The following is a 21920-nucleotide window of genomic DNA, read 5'->3' on the forward strand; positions in this document are numbered from 1 at the left end:
TCTCTGTGCTATTCGACTACATGATCCATCACCGGGTGCGTTAGCATAAGTCCCGTTTTCCTGAACCCCTGATCCGTGAGGTATAAGTGCTCCTTGGCTAGACCGGGGACTAGATATCTGCACCGATCAATAGAGTGAGAACAACCCCAAAACACCCTACAAGGAAATGGCGAGTCAGGCAGGAGAAACGGGCGGTGTGCCCATTGGATCACTGAGTCATAGCACAGTAGAATTGGAAGGGATGGAAAGGTGGATTAACAGCTATGCCTACACGAAGATTAATGTGGCCAAACAGTGGGTTCTGGAGTTGGTACACTCCAGCTGCCCGCAACAGAGTGCGGTGGTGTGGACGGGGTTCGAAGACCATAAGAAGTCTCAGGAGAAGGCCGTTTGGTTGCTGTGTCTAGTGAAACAAGTCCAGCTGTTAAGAGAGCAGCTGAACCGGCTAGAACAGGAACTAGAGGCAGCAGATAGGGAAGTAGAAGCAAGGGGTGTAATGTCGAGCCAGTTGTTAGAAAGGCTCCACTACAAACCTATGACAGTGGAAGCTGAATAAGATCATCTATTCAGCACTTTTGGCTGAAGGCGTTTGCAAACACTTCAGCCTTGTCTCTATAACTTGTTCTGGGCTCCAGCCTGGATGGGAATGTTCATTAAGCCTTCCTCTTCCTGTTAGTACCTGATTGCCAAACACCATTCTCAAATGGATGTAACCAATTACCATCCTATCATGAGATGGCATGATTCCCTTAAGTGAAAAGAGTTGCAGAGGACACTCAACCAGACATCTAGGTCCTTAATATAAACCCCATGGCCTTCATGAACAAAAAGATTATGCAATCAATTAATGTTCAGGTGCTGTCTGGCCACAGATACATTATCATGTATGCATGTCCCTGGCCATTATCTAGGAAGCAGTAATATGTGGTAGTCTACAGTGCCCAATATTTGAAGGAGAAGAAACATTGGGTGGATGGGTCTTCAGAGAGCGTGTATTCATGCCTCCCAACCCCAAGGAGAAACCTCCTAACAGCAGAGAAACAATACACTTCTTCCTCATTTGTAGCCAGGAACAAGATTTGGATGACTTCATTGGCTCGCTTAGCAATCTCCCTTCATGAAGCTTGGACTGGTGCTTTTATCTCTGAAGAGGACCAGCCTCCTTTGGTAGACCTCCTGCAGTAGGACCACCAACTCCTCAACACAAAAAGGAGAAGCGTGCTGTTGTGAACAATGTAGTGCACTTTTTCACACCACCACAAACTCTCCTTTTATAGTGAGCTGCAACTCTTTAAGAGCTTCAGCCTCATTGGATTTTACAATCTCAGGACAAGCCCTCTGGGCAAGCTTCTCCTATGCCTATAAACTATTCAAAATAGACAGTGGGCCCTATATTGCAAAAATTTGTTTTTTTCTGCCCTCCACGCTACAGGCATAGCTGCAACTGCATTGTGGGTATGCATAGCCCCACTTTTGCTGGGATTATAAATTCAGGGCTATAAAGTCTTGATGCTTAGTTTCACAGCCTTCTAATTAATGCCATCCACAGGTAAAATGCTGAAGGCGCTGCCACTTGTAAACATAGATGCTGTCATTTACCTGATACATGTGTACCCTGTTTGCTGCCTGATGTGGCAGATGTCTCCTATGGTGGCTTGGAAGGACGCAGTAGCATGAAATCTTCATACTGTGGTAACCTCCACCTCTATGGGAAGATCCGCCCCTGATCTAGATCTTGTGCGCAGTTCATTGTGCAAGGAATGGCACAACTCTGTGGCAGCCTGCCTTGTAAAGTGAGGCAGCAAAGGCTGGTCCCCTGTAACATGTCCAGATATAGGCTCCAGGACAGCGAAAGAAGTGTAATAACCCATAAGGCGGTTCTGACTGCCTTATGGGTTATTACACTTCCAATTGTTCGCCCCTCACAAACTTCTATTCCTCATCTAAGTTCTGTAGTGTATTTGGGACAATTAAAGGAATACCCGTCCTTTTTGGGGCATAACCTTAAAATTAGAGCTAGGCCATTCAGGGGTGACGTCAGGAAGCACTTCTTCACACAAAGGGTAATTGAAATCTGGGAACTCTCCCTCCCCCCCCCCCCCCCCACCCCCCAAAAAAAAGCTGTTGAGGTTAGGTTGAGAATATCAAAACTGAGATTGATGGATCTTTGTTAGGCAAGAGTATTAAGGGTTATGGAACCAAGATGGGTAGGTGGAGTTAAGATACAGATCAGCCATGATCTAATTGAATGGCAGAGCAGGCTCGAGGAGCTGAATGGCCTACTCCTGTTCCTGTATTCCCTCATTACCTCTTTGCAGAAGCCTGCTGTGCACAAGAATATTGAAAAGGTGGAAAAAAAGACCAAAATGCAAAACCACCTAATACATGACACAAAATTCAGGAAAGGGACGTGCACAGAAAAATGATCTTCAGCTAAACCTACTGTCTTCCATTAAGAGGGTGCTTCAGCAGGTGAGCCATCAGAATGATGTGGGCAGAGCCTTGCCCAAACTCCTAAAATTGGCAATGAGAAACCATACAATGTAATTTTAATATTAAAATGAGGGCTCAAAGGCCAGTAGCGTGGCTTCATTATTTGGCCTCAAATTGTGGCTCGTAAAATCAGGTATGCAACAAATCAGATGCCGTGCGGAGCCTTATAGAATGTACCCTCATAGGTTAACTTTCTGCCTTTGTAAATCATTTGAAGATAAAGGGGCAGAAATTGCTTGGAAAATAATGGTGAGCTCAACGCGCTCTCCGTTGTTAGTGGCGAAATGGAGGAGCAAGTTCCGGCGTTCACACATGTGCAGTGAATTGCGGAAATCCGGGACTTGCTCCTACTGGTTCGCCAGCGATATGACAGCTTCGAATTAAAGGTATATCGCTGGCTGCAATCAGTGAAATCATTGAAAAAATCCAAAATTGCTCAGGTGCCCAGCTGGAAAGTAACTAATTACGCCACAAAAATGCTTAAAAATACCGGGTCTAAACTAAATTTTAACAGCGCGGTTCTGACTGCCAAACAACTAAAAATTAATTTTTAAATATGTGGAGTCTCATTACTCCTTATTTTAATAGTTTTTGGTCATTTAAAAAAATTCTAAAAATTAAACTTTTTTTTTACTTTTCCCTTCTCTCTTTTATTTAATTTCGATTTATTTTAAGCCCTCTCTTTTTTTCTGCTGTCTGTAACCTTTCACTTTAACGTTCCAGCTTGCAGTAACCATTCGCAGCAATCCGAGTGGTTGAGTGATTCTCTCGCTTCTCCCATGGGTCCTAGCTTCGCTGGCGCTAACGCTGGGCTCTCCTCCGACTCCTATTAGACAAAGTGCACCCAGTAAAGACCATCGTAAGTTAGTGGGTTAATATAAATCGATGGAGCGGTCAGCACTTTTTTGGTTTTGCCGCTCTAAGCAATTTCTGGGTCGGTATTACTGTGAATGTTATAATGTTACAAAACTTCATGAGGCATTAATATTAGGGGGGAGTGGGAAGGAGAACACATGTCTGTGCTATTTTAGAGCTCTTGAGTCACTTAAAGCCTGTAGCCATCTTTAGCAGCAGAAGTGTTGGATCAGTGCACATTTCTCTAAAAATAAACAGAAAGTAGACTGAACAAGGTCGATCTGAAAATAAAGTTGCCCTAAAATGGAAGGGGCGGAGGGTTGCAGGTGAAAACACAGTCAATTTTTACAGGTCTGGATTGAGCTGCTTCCCACATCGCTCACAGTAAATGGTGGACAAGAATCAATTCTTTATTCTCAAACTGGATGAAAAGGCTGTCAATATCAAGAGCCTGAAGGCAGACATGGGAAGATGAGTAAAAGAATCTTGAAGACTGAAAACCAATGCTGATAAAGAGGATAAGAAGGATAAAAGCACTGAAAGAATGCATGACACTAAAACGAAAAGTAGGGCACCAGAGTGATAATTTGAAAATCTTTAAAAAAGGAATCATTTCGCATTTGTGGGACTGCCAGAGGGAGCAGAAGAGTCAAGAATTGCGGGTACAAAATTCTATGACAACAGCCGAAGAATGTTTAGGTTTGTTGACACAAATAACTGGCACGTCCTGCCTGAGACTACTGAAAGAAAAAGGAACTGAAATGTAAAAATTTGAAAAATCAGCTCCTTTGATAAGCTAGTACAAAAGATAAGCCCAGCGTAACACTAAACTATTCAGACCAGATGGTCCCAATTTCAATCCCCTGCCTGTGCTGAGTTAGCTGAGTTCAGCCAGGGGTGCAATTGGGGGCCAATAATTAGACATAATGGGCTCGATTTTCACACCCACGATCGGGTGTGTTGGTGGTGGTGGGGCTGCGAAAATCGGGGATTCCTGGGGCGGGTCGGGAGCCCGGCTCCAACCCGCCCACTTCCGGGTTTCCCATTGACGCGCTCACATGCGCGCGCAGCCCCCGCATGTGGGACTCCCGCCAGCAATTAAAGCTATAAGCCATGATCTTATCAAATGGCGGAGCAGGCACGAGGGGCTGAATGGCCTACTCCTGTTCCTATGTTACTATGCCACTTAAGGTATTTATTTAGGTATTTCAGGTCGTTTAGAGACCTGATTAACATGATATTTTAGGAGGGGTGGGATTTTGCAAACAACTGGGACTGTTTCCCGTACTGGGGGAAACACTCCCAGTTCAAATGGACCTGTTGCAGCCATCAGCCTGTGGCAGCTGCAAAGGTCCATTTGACAGGTGGGGAAGGAGACCCTCACTCATTGCAGGAGGCCACTCTGTCACTTTGGACAAAGTTTGGCCTCCACCACCCTCCTCCTAACAATAAAATTCATAAACTTGCACACTTACCCCGGTGTCCAGACACATGTACCCACCTTGCGGACCCCCTCAGATGTACATCTTCTGGATGGGGGCCACCGTAGCTGCAGTCATGACCTCCTCGGAGGGCGAACAGCATCACCAGCCTCGCCGGCCACGCAGTCCACCTCTGACACGTGGAGCTCCACAACACAGTGCTGTGACACATCCACCTGCACAGCAGGAGGGTGGGCAACCACAGAGAGAGATGCGTCGCAGAGGGCACTATCCTCGCCACAGGGTCCACAGACCGAGGCTCAGCTTCCTGGACCTCTCTGAGCAGCAGTGCACACAGAGGCTCAGAGTCACTCGACATGTAGTCGTGGACATCTGCAGCCTCCTTCATGCCGAGCTGCTCCCGGCTGGCCCGAGCACTATCTTCCTACCTGTCGCTGTCAAAGTCACCACTGCCCTCAATAACTTCTCCTCCGCATCCTTCCAGGGTGCCACCGGGGACATCGCCGACGTCTCTCAGTCGTCTGCACAAAAGAGCCCTGCAAATACACTTACTCCCACTCTGCAGTGACACAATGGGTGGCATCAGTTGTGGGTCTTCATTGTGATCCTCAGGAAAGGACATTATTGCACAAACCAGACAAGATTCGCAAAGACGTGGCAGTAGTGGTGCCAATATAATATGTAATGTGAGTTGATCAGAAATTAAATATAAGTAAAAACCATGACAAACCCTCAGACACCCTTGTGCATCCCCTTCATGCTTACGACACGTTTGCCTTACGCTTCCTACTGCACATATGTGATGCATGCCCTGTGGCTGCAGCACAGGTAGTGGCAGGTTGAGTGAGGCTGACCGTGAAAGAGATGCATGAGAGGGTGAGTATGAGATAGAGCCATGAGATTGAATGAGGATTGGGTTGAGTGGTAGTGGCGGGATGAGCACTGGCGAGGTGAGTAAGTTCAGGTAAGATGAGGATGAGGTTTGAGTGGGTGTGAGGGGTGATGTGACAGAGTAGTGTTGGCAGTGCAGAAGGAGATGTGGGGTGGGGGCGGTGATGTGGCAGACGGAGTGTAGGGGAATGAGTAAGTGTACTCACTTTGGCTGACCTACTTAGGTCATTGAAGTGCCTCCTGCACTGTATGCAGGTGCACGATATGTTGGTGGTGCAGGTGACCTCCTCTGCCACCTCGAGCCAGGCCTTCTTGGTGGCAGAGGCAGGCCGCTTCCTCCCGCCCGCCGGGGGGATGATCTCTGTCCTCACCCTCCTCCTCACCCCATCCAATAAGAGCTGGAGTGAGGCATCATTAAACCTGGGAGCAGCCTTCCCCCTGGGCTGCTCATGCTGTAATTTTTCCTATTTCTTGCAGCATCAGTCAATGGAGGACTGCCCCTTTAAATAGAGCTCCTCCAGCTGACAGACCTTACTGCGCATGCGCAGTCCGCCCGCCGCGCAGCTTAGCAGCGGGGAACCCGGAAGAACAAGTAAGTGGATCCAATCAGCCTGCGATTGCGTGCGGGGCAGACTGATTTCACCGGGCACGTTACCCACGCGCCCAATCTACCTCCTGCCGCGAACCCGCCGCCATGGTAATATCGGGCCCAGTGGGCCTGAACATCTGCAGGCCTTTGATCCCAGTGTTAGTGCTGGTATCTGACCCCACTGGAGTCTCTGGGGTCAAGGGGAGATTCCCTCAGTTCCATATTACTGGTGTGAGCTTGCACCACTGTGGGTGCAGCTTAGAGGGGTCCGGAAAGTGTGGCAAGCTTTGGGAGATATCGGTGCCGCTGCCAACTTTTAAATATTTGCCACCGTCAGCTCCCTTCTGAAGGAGGCTAATTAAATCTCCAGGCTGGCTGAAGTTTTTGGAGATCCAAACCAGGGCCGCAATTCCACTAGCTGGGAGGCCAATTCACCTCCTTTCAACCTGCTTGGGCTGAAGAAACTTCCAACCTGGGAGTCCCCTCCCCTGTTAGCGCCCTTTTGACATGGAGCCTATGTTTGGCCCTGCAGATATTTGCATCGCAGGCTGGGACCTGGCATAGTGGAGTCCTGTCTTAATTCATGAGCTATCCACTTCATTCCCACATGAATTATTGCAGAAATGTGCCAGAAGGCCTGCAGATTTTAGGGACTAAAAGCTAATAGGACTCGAGGTTTTTTCACAAATGGTATAAGATATAAAAACCAAGAGTTTAGAATGAGCATACGTAAAACCTTAATATAACCTCAGTGTACTGTGTCCAGTATTGGGCTCCACACTATAGGAAGAATATTGAGGGTTTAGAGAGGGTGCAATTTTTGCAAGGCTCCACTCTTGCCTATTCAATTGTAGCCAGAACATCTCCAGCAATAGCTTCTGCATTCACACGGTTCTCTCTAGAGTTACCTTAATAGCTATCCTTGGCCCCCTCCTCATCCTCATCTATATGTTGTCCCTTAGTGATATCATTTGAAGACATTGGGGTCAGTTTCCACATGTAAGCTGACAACATCCAGCTCTAACTTTCCAACATTTCTCTCAACCCATCTACTGTCTCTGTGCTGTTAGACTGCTTGTCCAACATCCAGTCTTGGATGAGCTGCAATTGCATTTAGTAAAACATTGGGAAGACTGAAGCCATCATCTTTGGCCCCCACCACAAACTCTGTATCCTTGCCAATAATTCCATCTCCCTCCCCGGCCACTGTCTTAGGTTGAACCAGACTGTTTGCAAACTTGGCATTTTATTAAACCCTGAGTTAAGCTTCTGACCCCCATATCCTCTCTATCACAAAGGCCACCTACATACATCCACCTCTGTAACATCACCCCCTCTTCCTCTGCCTCAGCCAGCCTCTGAAATCTCATCCATGCATTTGTCACGTCCAGGCACAACTATTCCAATTCTTGCCTGGCCGGCCTCCCATCCTCCATGCTCTGTAAACTTCAGCTCATCCATTACTGTGCTATCTGTATCCAATCCCACATCAACTCCCGTTCACTTATCACTCCTGTCCTTGCTGACCTACATCAGAAATAGGAGCAGGAGTAGGCCATAAGGCCCCTCGAGCCTGCTCCGCCATTCAATAAGATCATGGCTGATCTTCTACCTCAACTCCACTTTCCCGCCCGATCCCCATATTCCTTGATTCCCTTTGTGTCCAAAAATCTATCAATCTCAGTCTTGAATACACTCAACGACTGTCCACCCACAGCCCTCTGGGGTAGAGAATTCCAAAGATTCACAACCCTCTGAGTGAAGAAATTTCTCCTTATCTTGGTCCTAAATGGCCAACCCCTTATCTTGAGACTATGCCCCCTAGTTCTAGACTCTCCAGCCAGGGGAAACAACCCCTCAGCAAATAGCCTGTTGAGCCCTCTAAGAATTTTGTACGTTTCAATGAGATCACCTCTCATTCTTCTAAACTCTGGAGAGTATAGGCCCATTCTACTCAATCTCTCCTCAAAGGACAACCCTCTCATCCCAGGAATCAATCTAGTGAAACTTCATTGCACCCCCTCTAAGGCAAGTATATCCTTCTTTAGGTAAGGAGACCAAAACTGTACACACTACTCCAGGTGTGGTCTCACCAGGGCCCTATATAATTGCACAAGATCTGCTTACTCTTATACTCCAACCCCCTTGCAATAAAGGCTAACATACCATTTGCCTTTCTAATTGCTTGCTGTACTTGCATGTTAAATTTCTGTGATTCGTGTACAAGGACACCCAAATCCCTCTGAGTACCAACATTTCTTAGTCTCTCAGCTTTTAAAAAATATTCTGCTTTTCTGTTCTTCCTACCAAAGTGGATAATTTCACATTTCCCCACATTATACTCCATCTGCCACCTTCTCGCCCACTCACTTAACCTGTCTATATCCCATTGCAGCCTCTTTGCATCCTCCTCACAGCTTACTTTCCCACTTGGCTTTGTATCATCAGTAAACTTGGATACATTACACTCGGTCCCCCCATCTAAGTCATTGATATATGTTGTAAATAGCTGAGGCCCAAGCACTGATCCTTGCGGCACCCCACTAGTTACAACCTGCCAAACCGAAAATGACTCTACTCTCTGTTTTCAGTCCATTAACCAATCCTCGATCCATGCGAATATTTCAACCCCAATCCCATGAGCCCTAGTCTTGTGTAACAACCTTTTGCATGGCACCTTACCGAATGCCTTTTGAAAATCCAAATATACGACATCCACTGGTTTCTCCTTATCTACCCTGCTAGTTACATCCTCAAAAAACTGTAATAGATTTGTCAAACACGATTTCCCTTTCGTAAAACCATGTTGACTCTGCCTAATCATATTATGATTTTCTAAGTGCCCTGTTACCACGTCCTTAATAATAGATTCTAGCATTTTCCCTACTACTGGTGTCAGGCTAACTGGCCCTGTGTTCTCTCTCCCTCTTTTCTTGAATAGCAGGATTACGTTTGTTACCTTCCAATCCATGGGGACTGTTCTAGAATCTAGGGTATTCTGGAAATCAAAACCAATGCACCCACTATCCCTGCAGCCACCTCTTTTAAAACCCTAGGATGTAGGTCATCAGGTCGAGGGGATTTGTTGACCTTTAGTCCCATTGCTTTTTCCAGTGCTTTTTCATTACTAATCTTAATTACTTTAGGTTCCTCATTCTCATTAGACCCTTGGTTTCCCACTATTTCCGGTATTTTTTTTTGTCTTCTACTGTGAAGACAGATGCAAAATATTTGTTTAATATCTCTGCCATTTCTTTATTCCCCATTATAATTTCTCCTGTCTCTGCCTCTAAGGGACCCATGTTTACTTTTGCTAATCACTTCCTTTTTACATACTTGTAGAAGCTCTTACAATCTGTTTTTATATTTCTTGCTAGTTTAATCTCATTCAATTTTCTCTCTCTTGATCAATTTCTTGGTTATTCTTTGTTGATTTCTAAAACCCTCCCAATCCTCAGGCTTATTACTCTTTTTAGCAACATTGTAAACCTCTTCTTTTAATCTAATATTATCCTTAATTTCTCTAGTTAGCCTTGGTTGGATCACTTTTCCCATAGAGTTTTTAAGTTTTTTCTCAAGGGAATGTATATTCATTGAGACTTATGAATTATTTCTTTAAATGTTCACCATTGCTTATCTACTGTCATATCTTTTAATCTAATTTCCTAATCTACCTTAGCCAACTCGCCCCTCATATCTACGTAATTGGCTTTGTTTCAATTTAAGACCTTAGTTTTGGACTTAACTACATCACTCTCAAATTCTCTATGAAATTCGATCATATTATGATCACTCTGCCCCACAGGATCCTTAACTATAAGATTACTAATTAATCCTGTCTCATTACAGAATACCAGATCTAAAATAATCTGTTCCCTAGTTGGTTCCTCAACATCTTGTTCTAGAAAACTGTCTCAAATGAATTCCATGAATTTGTCCTCCAAACTACTTTTGCCAATCTGGTTTGCCCACCCTATATGAAGATTAAAGATTATTGCATTACCCTTGTTACATGCTCCTCTAATTTCCTAATTTATACTCTGTCCAAACTATAACTACTGTTAGGGGACCTATAAACTACTCCCACCAGTGTTTTCTGCCCCTTGTTATTTCTTAGCTCCACCCATACTGATGCTACATCCTGATTTTCTGAGCTAAGATCCTTTTTCACTACTGCCTTTATCTCATCCTTTATTATCAGGACTACCACCCCCACCCCCCTGCTTTTCCATTTTGCCTATCTTTTCTAAAAGTCAAGTACCCTGGAATATTTAATTCCCAACCTTGGTCACCCTGCAACCACGTCTCAGTAATGGCTACTAGATTAAACCCATTTATCTCTATTTGTGCCATGAATTCATCTATCTTACTACGAATGCTTTGAGCATTCAGATATAATGATTAATTTTAACCTTTTATTATTTTTCCCTGATGTAACCTTAGTCACTAATGTCCTATTGCCTTTGTTAAACTCTCTGTCCCTTCCTGACACACTCTGCTTGTTTTTACCCAAATCGCTATTCTGCTCTACAGGCTTAACTTTTCTCTTAAGACTTACAAATTTACATTGGCTCCCTCTCCCCCAAAACTTCTACTTGAAAATTCCCTTAATTTAAATCCTTTAATCTTTGCCCCTCCCTGTCTTTGTGAACTCCTCCAGCCCGACAACTCCCCCAGAAACATTTGTTTCTCTGCCTCGCCTCTTGCATCCGCCTGCCTTCACCCCATTATTGACAGTTAGGAGAAGGGACGTGTGAGGTTCTGGCATTGATATTCGGTGTACACTTTTTGGATTGATCCAAAATATTTTGTGTGTCTGGCATTAATATGAAGATTTGACTTAACTCCTAGTTGTGGAAGTGCTCCAGTCATAGTCTTATTGAGAATACACAAGTTAGCCATATTTCTCTGATGGTGTAAGGGCTGGATTCCAGCCAATATTATCAAGTCTGTTTGGCTTTGGTCTGTAATGCGTCCAGGTGTAAGAGATGGGATTTCTCTGTTGTCTGCCAAACAGAACCGCAATACTCGATTACAGAATGGATAGAAGACTGGCAACGGGCTTTTCCAGCCAATGTGGTTTTTGTCCCCCTCAGCAGTCTTAATGAGCTATGAAGGTAGATTTTTAGGCCAGCAGGATTGCTGGCATCAATGCAGATTTGGTGAGTGAGGGCTAGGAAATCATTTGCCTGGAAAACATTTGCCTGAGGAAGGAGAAAATCTCCGAAAGCTTGTGAATTTAAAATAAAATTGCTGGACTATAACTTGGTGTTGTAAAATTGTTTACAATTGTCAACCCCAGTCCATCACCGGCATCTCCACATTAGGAAATCAGACAGAGATCCATATCTGTGGCTCCCTGACAAAACTGCACAGCACTTAACCTCCATTTTAATATGTAAGGCCTCAGGGCAGTGTCCTAGGCCCAACCATCTTCAGCTGCTTCATCAATGACCTTCCCTCCATCATAAGGTCAGAAATGGGGATGTTCGCTGATGACTGCACAGTGTTCAGTTCCATTCGCAACCCCTCAGATAATGAAGCAGTCCGAGCCCGCATGCAGCAAGACCTGGACAACATCTAGGCTTGGGCTCATAAGTGGCAAGTAACATTCGCGCCAGATAAGTGCCAGGCAATGACCATCTCCAACAAGAGAGAGTCTAACCACCTCCCCTTGACATTCAACGGCATTACCATCGCCGAATCCCCCACCATCAACATCCTGGGGGTCACCATTGACCAGAAACTTAACTGGACCAGCCATATAAATACTGTGGCTACGAGAGCAGGTCAGAGGCTGGGTATTCTGCGGCGAGTGACTCACCTCCTGACTCCCCAAAGCCTTTCCACCATCTACAAGGCACAAGTCAGGAGTGTGATGGAATACTCTCCACTTGCCTGGATGAGTGCAGCTCCAACAACACTCAAGAAGCTCGACACCATCCAAGATAAAGCAGCCCGCTTGATTGGCACCCCATCCACCACCCTAAACATTCACTCCCTTCACCACCGGCGCACTGTGGCTGCAGTGTGCACCATCCACAGGATGCACTGCAGCAACTCGCCAAGGCTTCTTTTTTTTTTTTATTCGTTCACGGGATGTGGGCGTCGCTGGCAAGGCCGGCATTTATTGCCCATCCCTAATTGCCCTCGAGAAGGTGGTGGTGAGCCGCCTTCTTGAACCGCTGCAGTCCGTGTGGTGACGGTTCTCCCACAGTGCTGTTAGGAAGGGAGTTCCAGGATTTTGACCCAGCGACAATGAAGGAACGGCGATATATTTGCAAGTCGGGATGGTGTGTGACTTGGAGGGGAGCGTGCAGGTGGTGTTGTTCCCATGCTCCTGCTGCCCTTGTCCTTCTAGGCGGTAGGTCGCGGGTTTGGGAGGTGTTGTCGACTGCAGAGCTTCGACAGTACCTCCCAAACCAGCGACCTCTACCACCTAGAAGGACAAGGGCAGCAGGCGCATGGGAACAACACCACCTGCACGTTCCCCTCCAAGTCACACACCATCCCGACTTGGAAATATATCGCCGTTCCTTCATTGTCGCTGGGTCAAAATCCTGGAACTCCCTTCCTAACAGCACTGTGGGAGAACTGTCACCACACGGACTGCAGCGGTTCAAGAAGGCGGCTCACCACCACCTTCTCGAGGGCAATTAGGGATGGGCAATAAATGCCGGCCTTGCCAGCGACGCCCACATCCCGTGAACGAATTTAAAAAAAAAAAAAAATTGCTTTTATATTGAGTGGCACATGATTCTCCCATGTGATAGATTGAAGATTTATCTTGTTTTAGTTCATAAGAACTTTGATATTTTATCTTTTATGTAGAAAAAACTTGCATTTATATAGCACCTTACTATCAAGTTCTCACATGCTTCACAAATGACAAATTGCTCTTTGAAGTCACTGTTGTTATATAGACAAACACGGCAGCCAATTTACAGAGAGCAAGATTTCCAATACTGGATGTCGGAGAAGCAGCACAAAGGCAGTGGAGGGGTTAAGAAAAATGGTGGAGAGGTAGAGTTTGGTATGATCAGCATACATGTCTTCGAATAATGCCGCCAAGAGGCAGCATGTAGAAGAGGAGGGGTCCAAAGATAGATCTTTGGGGGACTCCGTAGGTAACACTACAGGGGTGGGAAGAGAAGCCATTGCCACCGGTGCTCTGGCTACAATTGGACAGGCAAGGGTGGAACCCAGCGAGGGCAGTCTCACTGAGCTGGACAACATAGGAGAGGCGTTGGAGAAGGGTGGTGTGATCGACTGTGTCAAAGGCTGGAGAGATGTCAAGAAGGACTGCCCTGCAGTCATAGTCACAGAGGATGACGTTTGTGACTTTGATTAGGACTGTTTCAATACTGTGGCCGAGGCGGAAACCTGATTGGAGAAGTTCAAACCTAGAGTTGCGGGAAAGATGGGAACGGATTTGGGAGGCAACTTTGGAGAGGAAAGGGAGGTCGGAGATGGGCAATAGTTTACAAGTACAGAGGGACCGATGATGAATTTTTTGAGGAGGGGTGATGACAGTAGTTTTGAAAGAGATGGGGATAGTGCCTAAGGAGAGGGAACCATTTACAATGTCAGTTAGAAAGGGGGCCAGGAAGGGAAGTTGAGTGGTCAACAGAATAGTGGATAACAAGTGGAGCATCATCTCTATAAGGACTGCAGCAGTTCAATGAGAAGGCCCATCACCACTGGCACGGAGTAACTGTAGATGGGCTATAGGGCACAGAATGTACTCTGGGTGGGGGACTTCAATGTTCATCACCAAGAGTGGCTCGGTAGCACCACGACTGACCGAGTTGGCCAAGTCCTGAAGGACATAGCTGCCAGACTGGGCCTGCGGCAGGTGGTGAGTGAACCAACACGAGGGAAAAACCTACTTGACCTCGTCCTCACCAATCTACCTGTCGCAGATGCATCTGTCCATGACAGTATTGGTAGGAGTGACCACCGCACAGACCTCGTGGAGACGAAGTCCCGTCTTCGCACCGAGGACACCATCCAACGTGTTGTGTGGCACTATCACCATGTTAAATGGGAATAGATTCAGAACAGATCTAGCAGCTCAAAACTGGGCATTCATGAGGCGCCGTGGGCCATCAGGAGCAGCAGAATTGTATTCCAGCACAATCTGTAGCCTCATGGCCCGGCATATTCCTCGGCTCCAGACCTCATTACAGCCTTGGTCCAAACATGGACAAAAGAGCTGAATTCCAGAGGTGAGGTGAGAGTGACTGCCCTTGACATCAAGGCAGCATTTGACCGAGTGTGGCACCAAGGAGCCCTAGTAAAATTGAAGTCAATGGGAATCAGGGGGAAAACTCTCCAGTGGCTGGAGTCATACCTAGCACAAAGGAAGATGGTAGTGGTTGTTGGAGGCCAATCATCTCAGCCCCAGGGCATTGCTGCAGGAGTTCCTCAGGGCAGTGTCCTAGGCCCAACCATCTTCAGCTGCTTCATCAATGACCTTCCCTCCATCATAAGGTCAGAAATGGGAATGTTCGCTGATGACTGCACAGTGTTCAGTTCCATTCGCAACCCCTCAGATAATGAAGCAGTCCGAGCCTGCATGCAGCAAGACCTGGACAACATCCAGGCTTGGGCTCATAAGTGGCAAGTAACATTCGCGCCAGATAAGTGCCAGGCAATGACCATCTCCAACAAGAGAGAGTCTAACCACCTCCCCTTGACATTCAACGGCATTACCATCGCCGAATCCCCCACCATCAACATCCTGGGGGTCACCATTGACCAGAAACTTAACTGGACCAGCCATATAAATACTGTGGCTACGAGAGCAGGTCAGAGGCTGGGTATTCTGCGGCGAGTAACTCACCTCCTGACTCCCCAAAGCCTTTCCACCATCTACAAGGCACAAGTCAGGAGTATGATGGAATACTCTCCACTTGCCTGGATGAGTGCAGCTCCAACAACACTCAAGAAGCTCGACACCATCCAAGATAAAGCAGCCCGCTTGATTGGCACCCCATCCACCACCCTAAACATTCACTCCCTTCACCACCGGCGCACTGTGGCTGCAGTGTGCACCATCCACAGGATGCACTGCAGCAACTCGCCAAGGCTTCTTCGACAGCACCTCCCAAACCCGCGACCTCTACCACCTAGAAGGACAAGAGCAGCAGGCGCATGGGAACAACACCACCTGCACGTTCCCCTCCAAGTCACACACCATCCCGACTTGCAAATATATCGCCGTTCCTTCATTGTCGCTGGGTCAAAATCCTGGAACTCCCTTCCTAACAGCACTGTGGGAGAACCGTCACCACACGGACTGCAGCGGTTCAAGAAGGCGGCTCACCACCACCTTCTCGAGGGCAATTAGGGATGGGCAATAAATGCCGGCCTTGCCAGCGACGCCCACATCCCGTGAACGAATAAAAAAAAATTTTAAAAAATTCTACCATTACCAACAAGCCAGGGGATCAACCCTGGTTCAATGAGGAGTGTAGTAGAGCATGCCAGAAGCAGCACCAGGCATACCTAAAAATGAAGTGCCAACCTGGTAAAGCTACAACACAGGACTACATGCATGCTGAACAACGGAAGCAACATGCTATAGACAGAGCGAAGCGATTCCACAACCAACGGATCAGATCAAAGCTCTGCAGTCCTGCCACATCCAGTTGTGAATGGTGGTGGACAGTTAAACAACTAACGGGAGGGTGAGGCTCTGTAAACATCCCCATCCTCAATGATGGCAGAGTCCAGCACGTGAGTGCAAAAGACAAGGCTGAAGCGTTTGCAACCATCTTCAGCCAGAAGTGCCGCGTGGATAATCCATCTTGGCCTCCTCCCAATATTCCCACCATCACAGAAGCCAGTCTTCAGCCAATTCGATTCACTCCACGTGATATCATGAAACGGCTGAGTGCACTGGATACAACAAAGGCTATGGGCCCCGACAACATCCTGGCTGTAGTGCTGAAGTATTGTGCTCCAGAACTAGCTGCGCCTCTAGCCAAGCTGTTCCAGTACAGCTACAACACTGGCATCTATCCGACAATGTGAAAAATTGCCCAGGTATGTCCTGTCCACAAAAAGCAGGATAAATCCAATCCAGCCAATTACCGCCCCATCAGCCTACTCTAAATCACCAGCAAAGTGATGGAAGGTGTCATCGACAGTGCTATCAAGCAGCACTTACTCACCAATAACCTGCTCACCGATGCTCAGTTTGGGTTCCACCAGGACCACTCGGCTCCTCATTACAGCCTTGGTCCGAATATGGACAAAAGAGCTGAATTCCAGAAGTGAAGTGAGAGTAACTGCCCTTGACATCAAGGCAGCATTTGACCGAGTGTGGCACCAAGGAGCCCGAGTAAAATTGAAGTCAATGGAAATCAGGGGGAAAACTCTCCAGTGGCTGGAGTCATACCTAGCACAAAGGAAGATGGTAGTGGTTGTAAGAGGCCAATCATCTCAGCCCCAGGACATTGCTGCAGGTGTTCCTCAGGGCAGCGTCCTAGGCCCAACCATCTTCAGCTGCTTCATCAATGACCTTCCCTCCATCATAAGGTCAGAAATGGGGATGTTCGCTGATGATTGCACAGTGTTCAGTTCCATTCGCAACCCCTCAGATAATGAAGCAGTCCATGCTCACATGCAGCAAGACCTGGACAACATCCAGGCTTGGGCTGATAAGTGGCAAGTAACATTCGTGCCAGACAAGTGCCAGGCAATGACTATCACCAACAAGAGAGAATCTAACCATCTCCCCTTGACATTCAACAGCATTACCATCACCGAATCCCCCACCATCAACATCCTGGGAGTCACCATTGACCAAAAACTTAACTGGACCAGCCACATAAATATTGTGGCTACAAGAGTAGGTCAGAGGCTGGGTATTCTGCGGCGAGTGACCCACCTCCTGACTCCCCAAAGCCTTTCCACCATCTACAAGGCACAAGTCGGGAGTGTGATGGAATACTCTCCACTTGCCTGGAAGAGTGCAGCTCCAACAACACTCAAGAAGCTCGACACCATCCAGGACAAAGCAGCCCACTTGATTGGCACCCCATCCACCACCCTAAACATTCACTCCCTCCACCACCGGCGCACAGCGGCTGCAGTGCGTACCATCCACAGGATGCACTGCAACAACTCGCCAAGGCTTCTTTGACAGCACCTCCCAAACCCACGACTTCTACCACCTAGAAGGACAAGGGCAGCAGGCACATGGGAATAACACCACCTGCACGTTCCCCTCCAAGTCACACACCATCCCGACTTGGAAATATATCGCCGTTCCTTCATTGTCGCTGGGTCAAAATCCTGGAACTCCCTACCTAACAGCACTATGGGAGAACCTTCACCACACGGACTGCAGCGGTTCATGAAGGGGGCTCACCAACACCTTCTCAAGGGCAATTAGGGATGGGCAATAAATGCTGGCCTCACCAGCGACGCCCACATCCCATGAATGAATTTTTAAAAATGCAATATTTTCCACATCCAGAGATAAAAAATTTTAATTGTGAAGCATTACGGTTGTAGATTGTTTCCACCAGTTAGAGACAGTAATAACGGGGCCCAAATTTAAGATAATCACAAAAATAGTTAAAGGGGAGGTTAGAAAAAATATCTTCAGTGGTTAGAATATGGAACTATTTGTCTCAAACTGTCATTGAAGCAGAGTCCATAAGTTCTGCACAATGAGCAAGAAAGTGGGACTGGGTAACTCTTCGATTAAAAACATCAGTACAGAGTGGGTTAAGTGGCCAATTTGTGTGCTGTAACACATTCTATGATTCTATGAAGAATGCCCACTTGGGTAACATACCAGAGGGCTACTGATACTGGAGAGTGACATCCCAACATACTGCAAGGTCCATAGGTGAAAGGACGGAAAATTAGGGGAAAGGAGTGAATTTGTATATGCTGTTAAAAGGAAACAAAAATTGTTAAAAGTGGACAAGTAGAATTTTATAGCATATTTTAATGTTTTTTTAAAAAGTGATTCTTTTTCAAAAGGAGATTCTGTATTTGAGTGATTTTTAATTATTTATTTTGCCTTTCTTGCAGTGGGATCTAGTTTGTGAGAACAATTGGAAAGGACCCTTTACCATGTCAATGATTTTTCTGGGGATGACAAGTGGTGCGTTTGTCTCTGGACACATTTCAGACAGGTACAGCTACAATCCTTGTATTCAGTTTAAAGAGAAAACATTCCAACTAAAGGTAAATATAATGAGAGTCAAAACCGTGGGATTGTAGATGCTGCCGATTATACATGTTTGCATAAGGAGGGCTCTGTAGACAGGAATTCTTGGCTTGTTGTTCTTTGGTGCTGAAACAAAAGGACAACTTGTGAAATTCTGGTGTCCTAGGTTTCTGAGAGCAGATAACAGCAGTCTGGTTTCTAGTCAAAGGAAGATTTTAATTTGCAGGTCACAATTCAGTGCATGCACTTTTCTCTAATGTGCACTATTCCCTATCTTAAATCTTTTGGATTGATTTGAGCTTGTTTTACCTCCTGTGTATTTTCTTGCATTTGTGCCGTCAGTCATGCTCTTGCCTGACTTCTGGGTCTGGCTGCAATTTTGGCCTCTGGCCTCCACATCCTGCTGCAACCTTGGACTGTAACTCCAACCGTTGACCTCTGGCCTTCGTTTCAATCTCGGCTTCGATCTACTCAGATTGCATGGCATCTGAAAGCATTTTAACAAATCCAATTGACATTTCTGTCTGCCTTGTAGGTTCCATTTTGACCTCTAATTTATCCCTGGTCTACCTGTACTGTGTATATACCACTTTGGGTTAAAAGGATAGAAAATGTCTTAGCTTTTAACTGATCAATGTCTTTACTTCCTAGCCTCATTCTTGTTACCTGCTGAGAGCCTCTTGTAGGAACAAAGTTATTTTCTAATGACAATGCCTACCATGCAATGTGACGCCTCTATGCATTGCATGCTGCCACTCTCCCTACAGCACTGGTGAGGCTGCTGGGCACCCAGTCCTGTTTTTTCCATTGGCGAGTGGAAAGAAACTGAATGTTGCTGCTTTTGATCCTAGGTACCCTACAATGTATGTGGAAGAAAACTACCAACAACGCCCATCGTTGGAGAGTGATATATGTCCCTCCTCTGCTGACACTCTCATCGAATTACTGTTCAGTACAATGAAACATTTGATCAGGACCTTGCTGCGTAGAAAGGCTATTTATAGTCGCAGCCCCATTAATGGGAAACAGTATTGAAGACTTGCATCCAAATTCCTGCATCTAAGCATACTTAACATGATCCTTAAGCCAAAAGGGCAGAAACTAAAGCACAGGATCACACAAAATTAAAAGATTTAAACAAAGAAAGATTAATGATTTATGAAGCGTATGTGTCACCATGGAACACTGGTGTGAGCTGACCAACGGCTTCAAAAAAGCATACACAATCACCCTCCCACCAAAAAGCTGCCAAGTCAAGAACAGCTCTGATTATAAGTCAATAATATGTGAAAACAAATACTTACACACACATCGTAGCTTAAGCTATAGGTATACACAACATTCCTGCTCTTGTATTGGAGGTGGAAAAATACATAAATACATGAATATTTGTAGGGAGAATTCCAAATATTGAAGGCACGATATTTTTTAAATTCATTCATGGGGTGTGGGCGTCGATGGCGAGGCCGGCAATTATTGCCCATCCCTAATTGCCCTTGAGAAGGTGGTGGTGAGCCGCCTTCTTGAACCGCTGCAGTCCATGTGGTGACGGTTCTCCCACAGTGCTGTTAGGAAGGGAGTTCCAGGATTTTGACCCAGCGACAATGAAATAACGGTGATATATTTCCAAGTCGGGATGGTGTGTGACTTGGAGGGGAACGTGCAGGTGCTGTTGTTCCCATGTGCCTGCTGCTCTTGTCCTTCTAGGTGGTAGAGGTCGCGGGTTTGGGAGGTGCTGTCGAAGAAGCCTTGGCGAGTTGTTGCAGTGCATCCTGTGGATTGTACATACTGCAGCCACTGTGCGCCGGTGGTGAAGGGAGTGAATGTTTCGGGTGGTGGATGGGGTGCCAATCAAGCGGGCTGCTTTATCTTGGATGGTGTCGAGCTTCTTGAGTGTTGTTGGAGCTGCGCTCATCCAAGCAAGTGGAGAGTATTCCATCACACTCCTGACTTGTGCCTTGTAGATGGTGGAAAGGCTTTGGGGAGTCAGGAGGTGAGTCACTCGCCACAGAATATCCAGCCTCTGATCTGCTCTCGTAGCCACAGTATTTATATAGCTGGTCCAGTTAAGTTTCTGGTCAATGGTGACCCGCAGGATGTTGATGATGGGGGATTCGGCGATGGTAATGCCGTTGAACGTCAAGGGGAGGTAGTTAGACTCTCTCTTGTTGGAGATGGTCATTGCTTGGCATTTGTCTGGCGCGATTGTTACTTGCCACTTATGAGCCCAAGCCTGGATGTTGTCCAGGTCTTGCTGCATGTGGGCTCAAACTGCTTCATTATTTGAGCGGTTGCGAATGGAACTGAACACTGTGCAATCATCAGCGAACATCCCCATTTCTGATCTTATGATGGAGGGAAGGTCATTGATGAAGCAGCTGAAGATGGTTGGGCCTAGGACACTGCCCTGAGGAACTCCTGCAGCAATGTTCTGGGGCTGAGATGATTGGCCTCCAACAACCACTACCATCTTTCTTTGTGCTAGGTATGACTCCAGCCACTGGAGAGTTTTCCCCCGATTCCCATTGACTTCAATTTTACTAGGGCTCCTTGGTGCCACACTCGGTCAAATGCTACTTGATGTCAAGGGCAGTCATTCTCACCTCACCTCTGGAATTCAGCTCTTTTGTCCATGTTCAGACCAAGGCTGTAATGAGGTCTGGAGCCGAGTGGTCCTGACGGAACCCAAACTGAGCATCGGTGAGCAGGTTATTGGTGAGTAAGTGCTGCTTGATAGCACTGTCGATGACACCTTCCATCACTTTGCTGATGATTGAGAGTAGACTGATGGGGCGGTAATTGGCCGGATTGGATTTGTCCTGCTTTATGTGGTGAACTTCTTGAGGGGTCTGCGGCATACTCCCATGGAAAATTTCAATTTTCTTTTACATTAAAAATATTGCATTTTAGTTAACTTTAAGCTCCTTTATACTTCACAATTGATAGATTTTTTTTTAACCTGAAGAAACAAAGTGACATTTGGATTTCAACAGACCGACCACACAATCACTTCTCAAGAGTTACCACAACAGCCACTCTGCCCCATAACCTCCAGTCCCTGTTCACAATGGCATTCCACTGCTCCTAATGCAGTTCTTACGAGATCCTGTATCCCATCCAACTGCCCATTCTTTTCCAGAGAGGGGGTGGGGTGGCGGCAGGGATCGGCAGTGTCTCGAGGGTGGGGGAGGGGGGTGGGTCCCTGGGGCAGCAAAGGTCCAGACTTTCCTTATGGGACACGTAGGAGCTCTCCTGCTCCTCGTGACCCCACAAACGTAAGTTTGAAACTTGCCTTTTAGGGCCTCTGCTTCTTCCCTGATAGATTTCACTGAACAGGGCCTCGTAGAAACCTCGATTTGCATGTATTAATGTGGCTCTCACCTGAGTCAAACAGCCGACTCGGCCACCTAAAAGGGCCCAGTTAATGCGGCGGTCGGGGAGGAATGGAGCAGAATTG

General features: G+C 46.6%; 1 protein-coding gene across 3 annotated transcripts in view; it reads left to right on the plus strand.

The window, feature by feature from the left end:
- The window catches only part of LOC137320767 (solute carrier family 22 member 4-like), a 141419-nt gene that overhangs the window by 17444 nt on the left and 102055 nt on the right, over window positions 1–21920 (plus strand). For all 3 annotated transcript variants that reach the window (XR_010962645.1, XM_067982561.1, XM_067982560.1), the window contains exon 2: window positions 18325–18428. Coding sequence is in view for 2 of the 3 variants with exons in the window: in XM_067982561.1 (XP_067838662.1) it covers window positions 18325–18428 (104 nt within the window). In the remaining variant the exon portion in view is untranslated. The remainder of the gene's footprint in view (window positions 1–18324; window positions 18429–21920) is intronic.

The sequence above is a fragment of the Heptranchias perlo genome, chromosome 4 (genome assembly GCF_035084215.1).
Source record: "Heptranchias perlo isolate sHepPer1 chromosome 4, sHepPer1.hap1, whole genome shotgun sequence".
NCBI classification, from domain to species: domain Eukaryota; kingdom Metazoa; phylum Chordata; class Chondrichthyes; order Hexanchiformes; family Hexanchidae; genus Heptranchias; species Heptranchias perlo.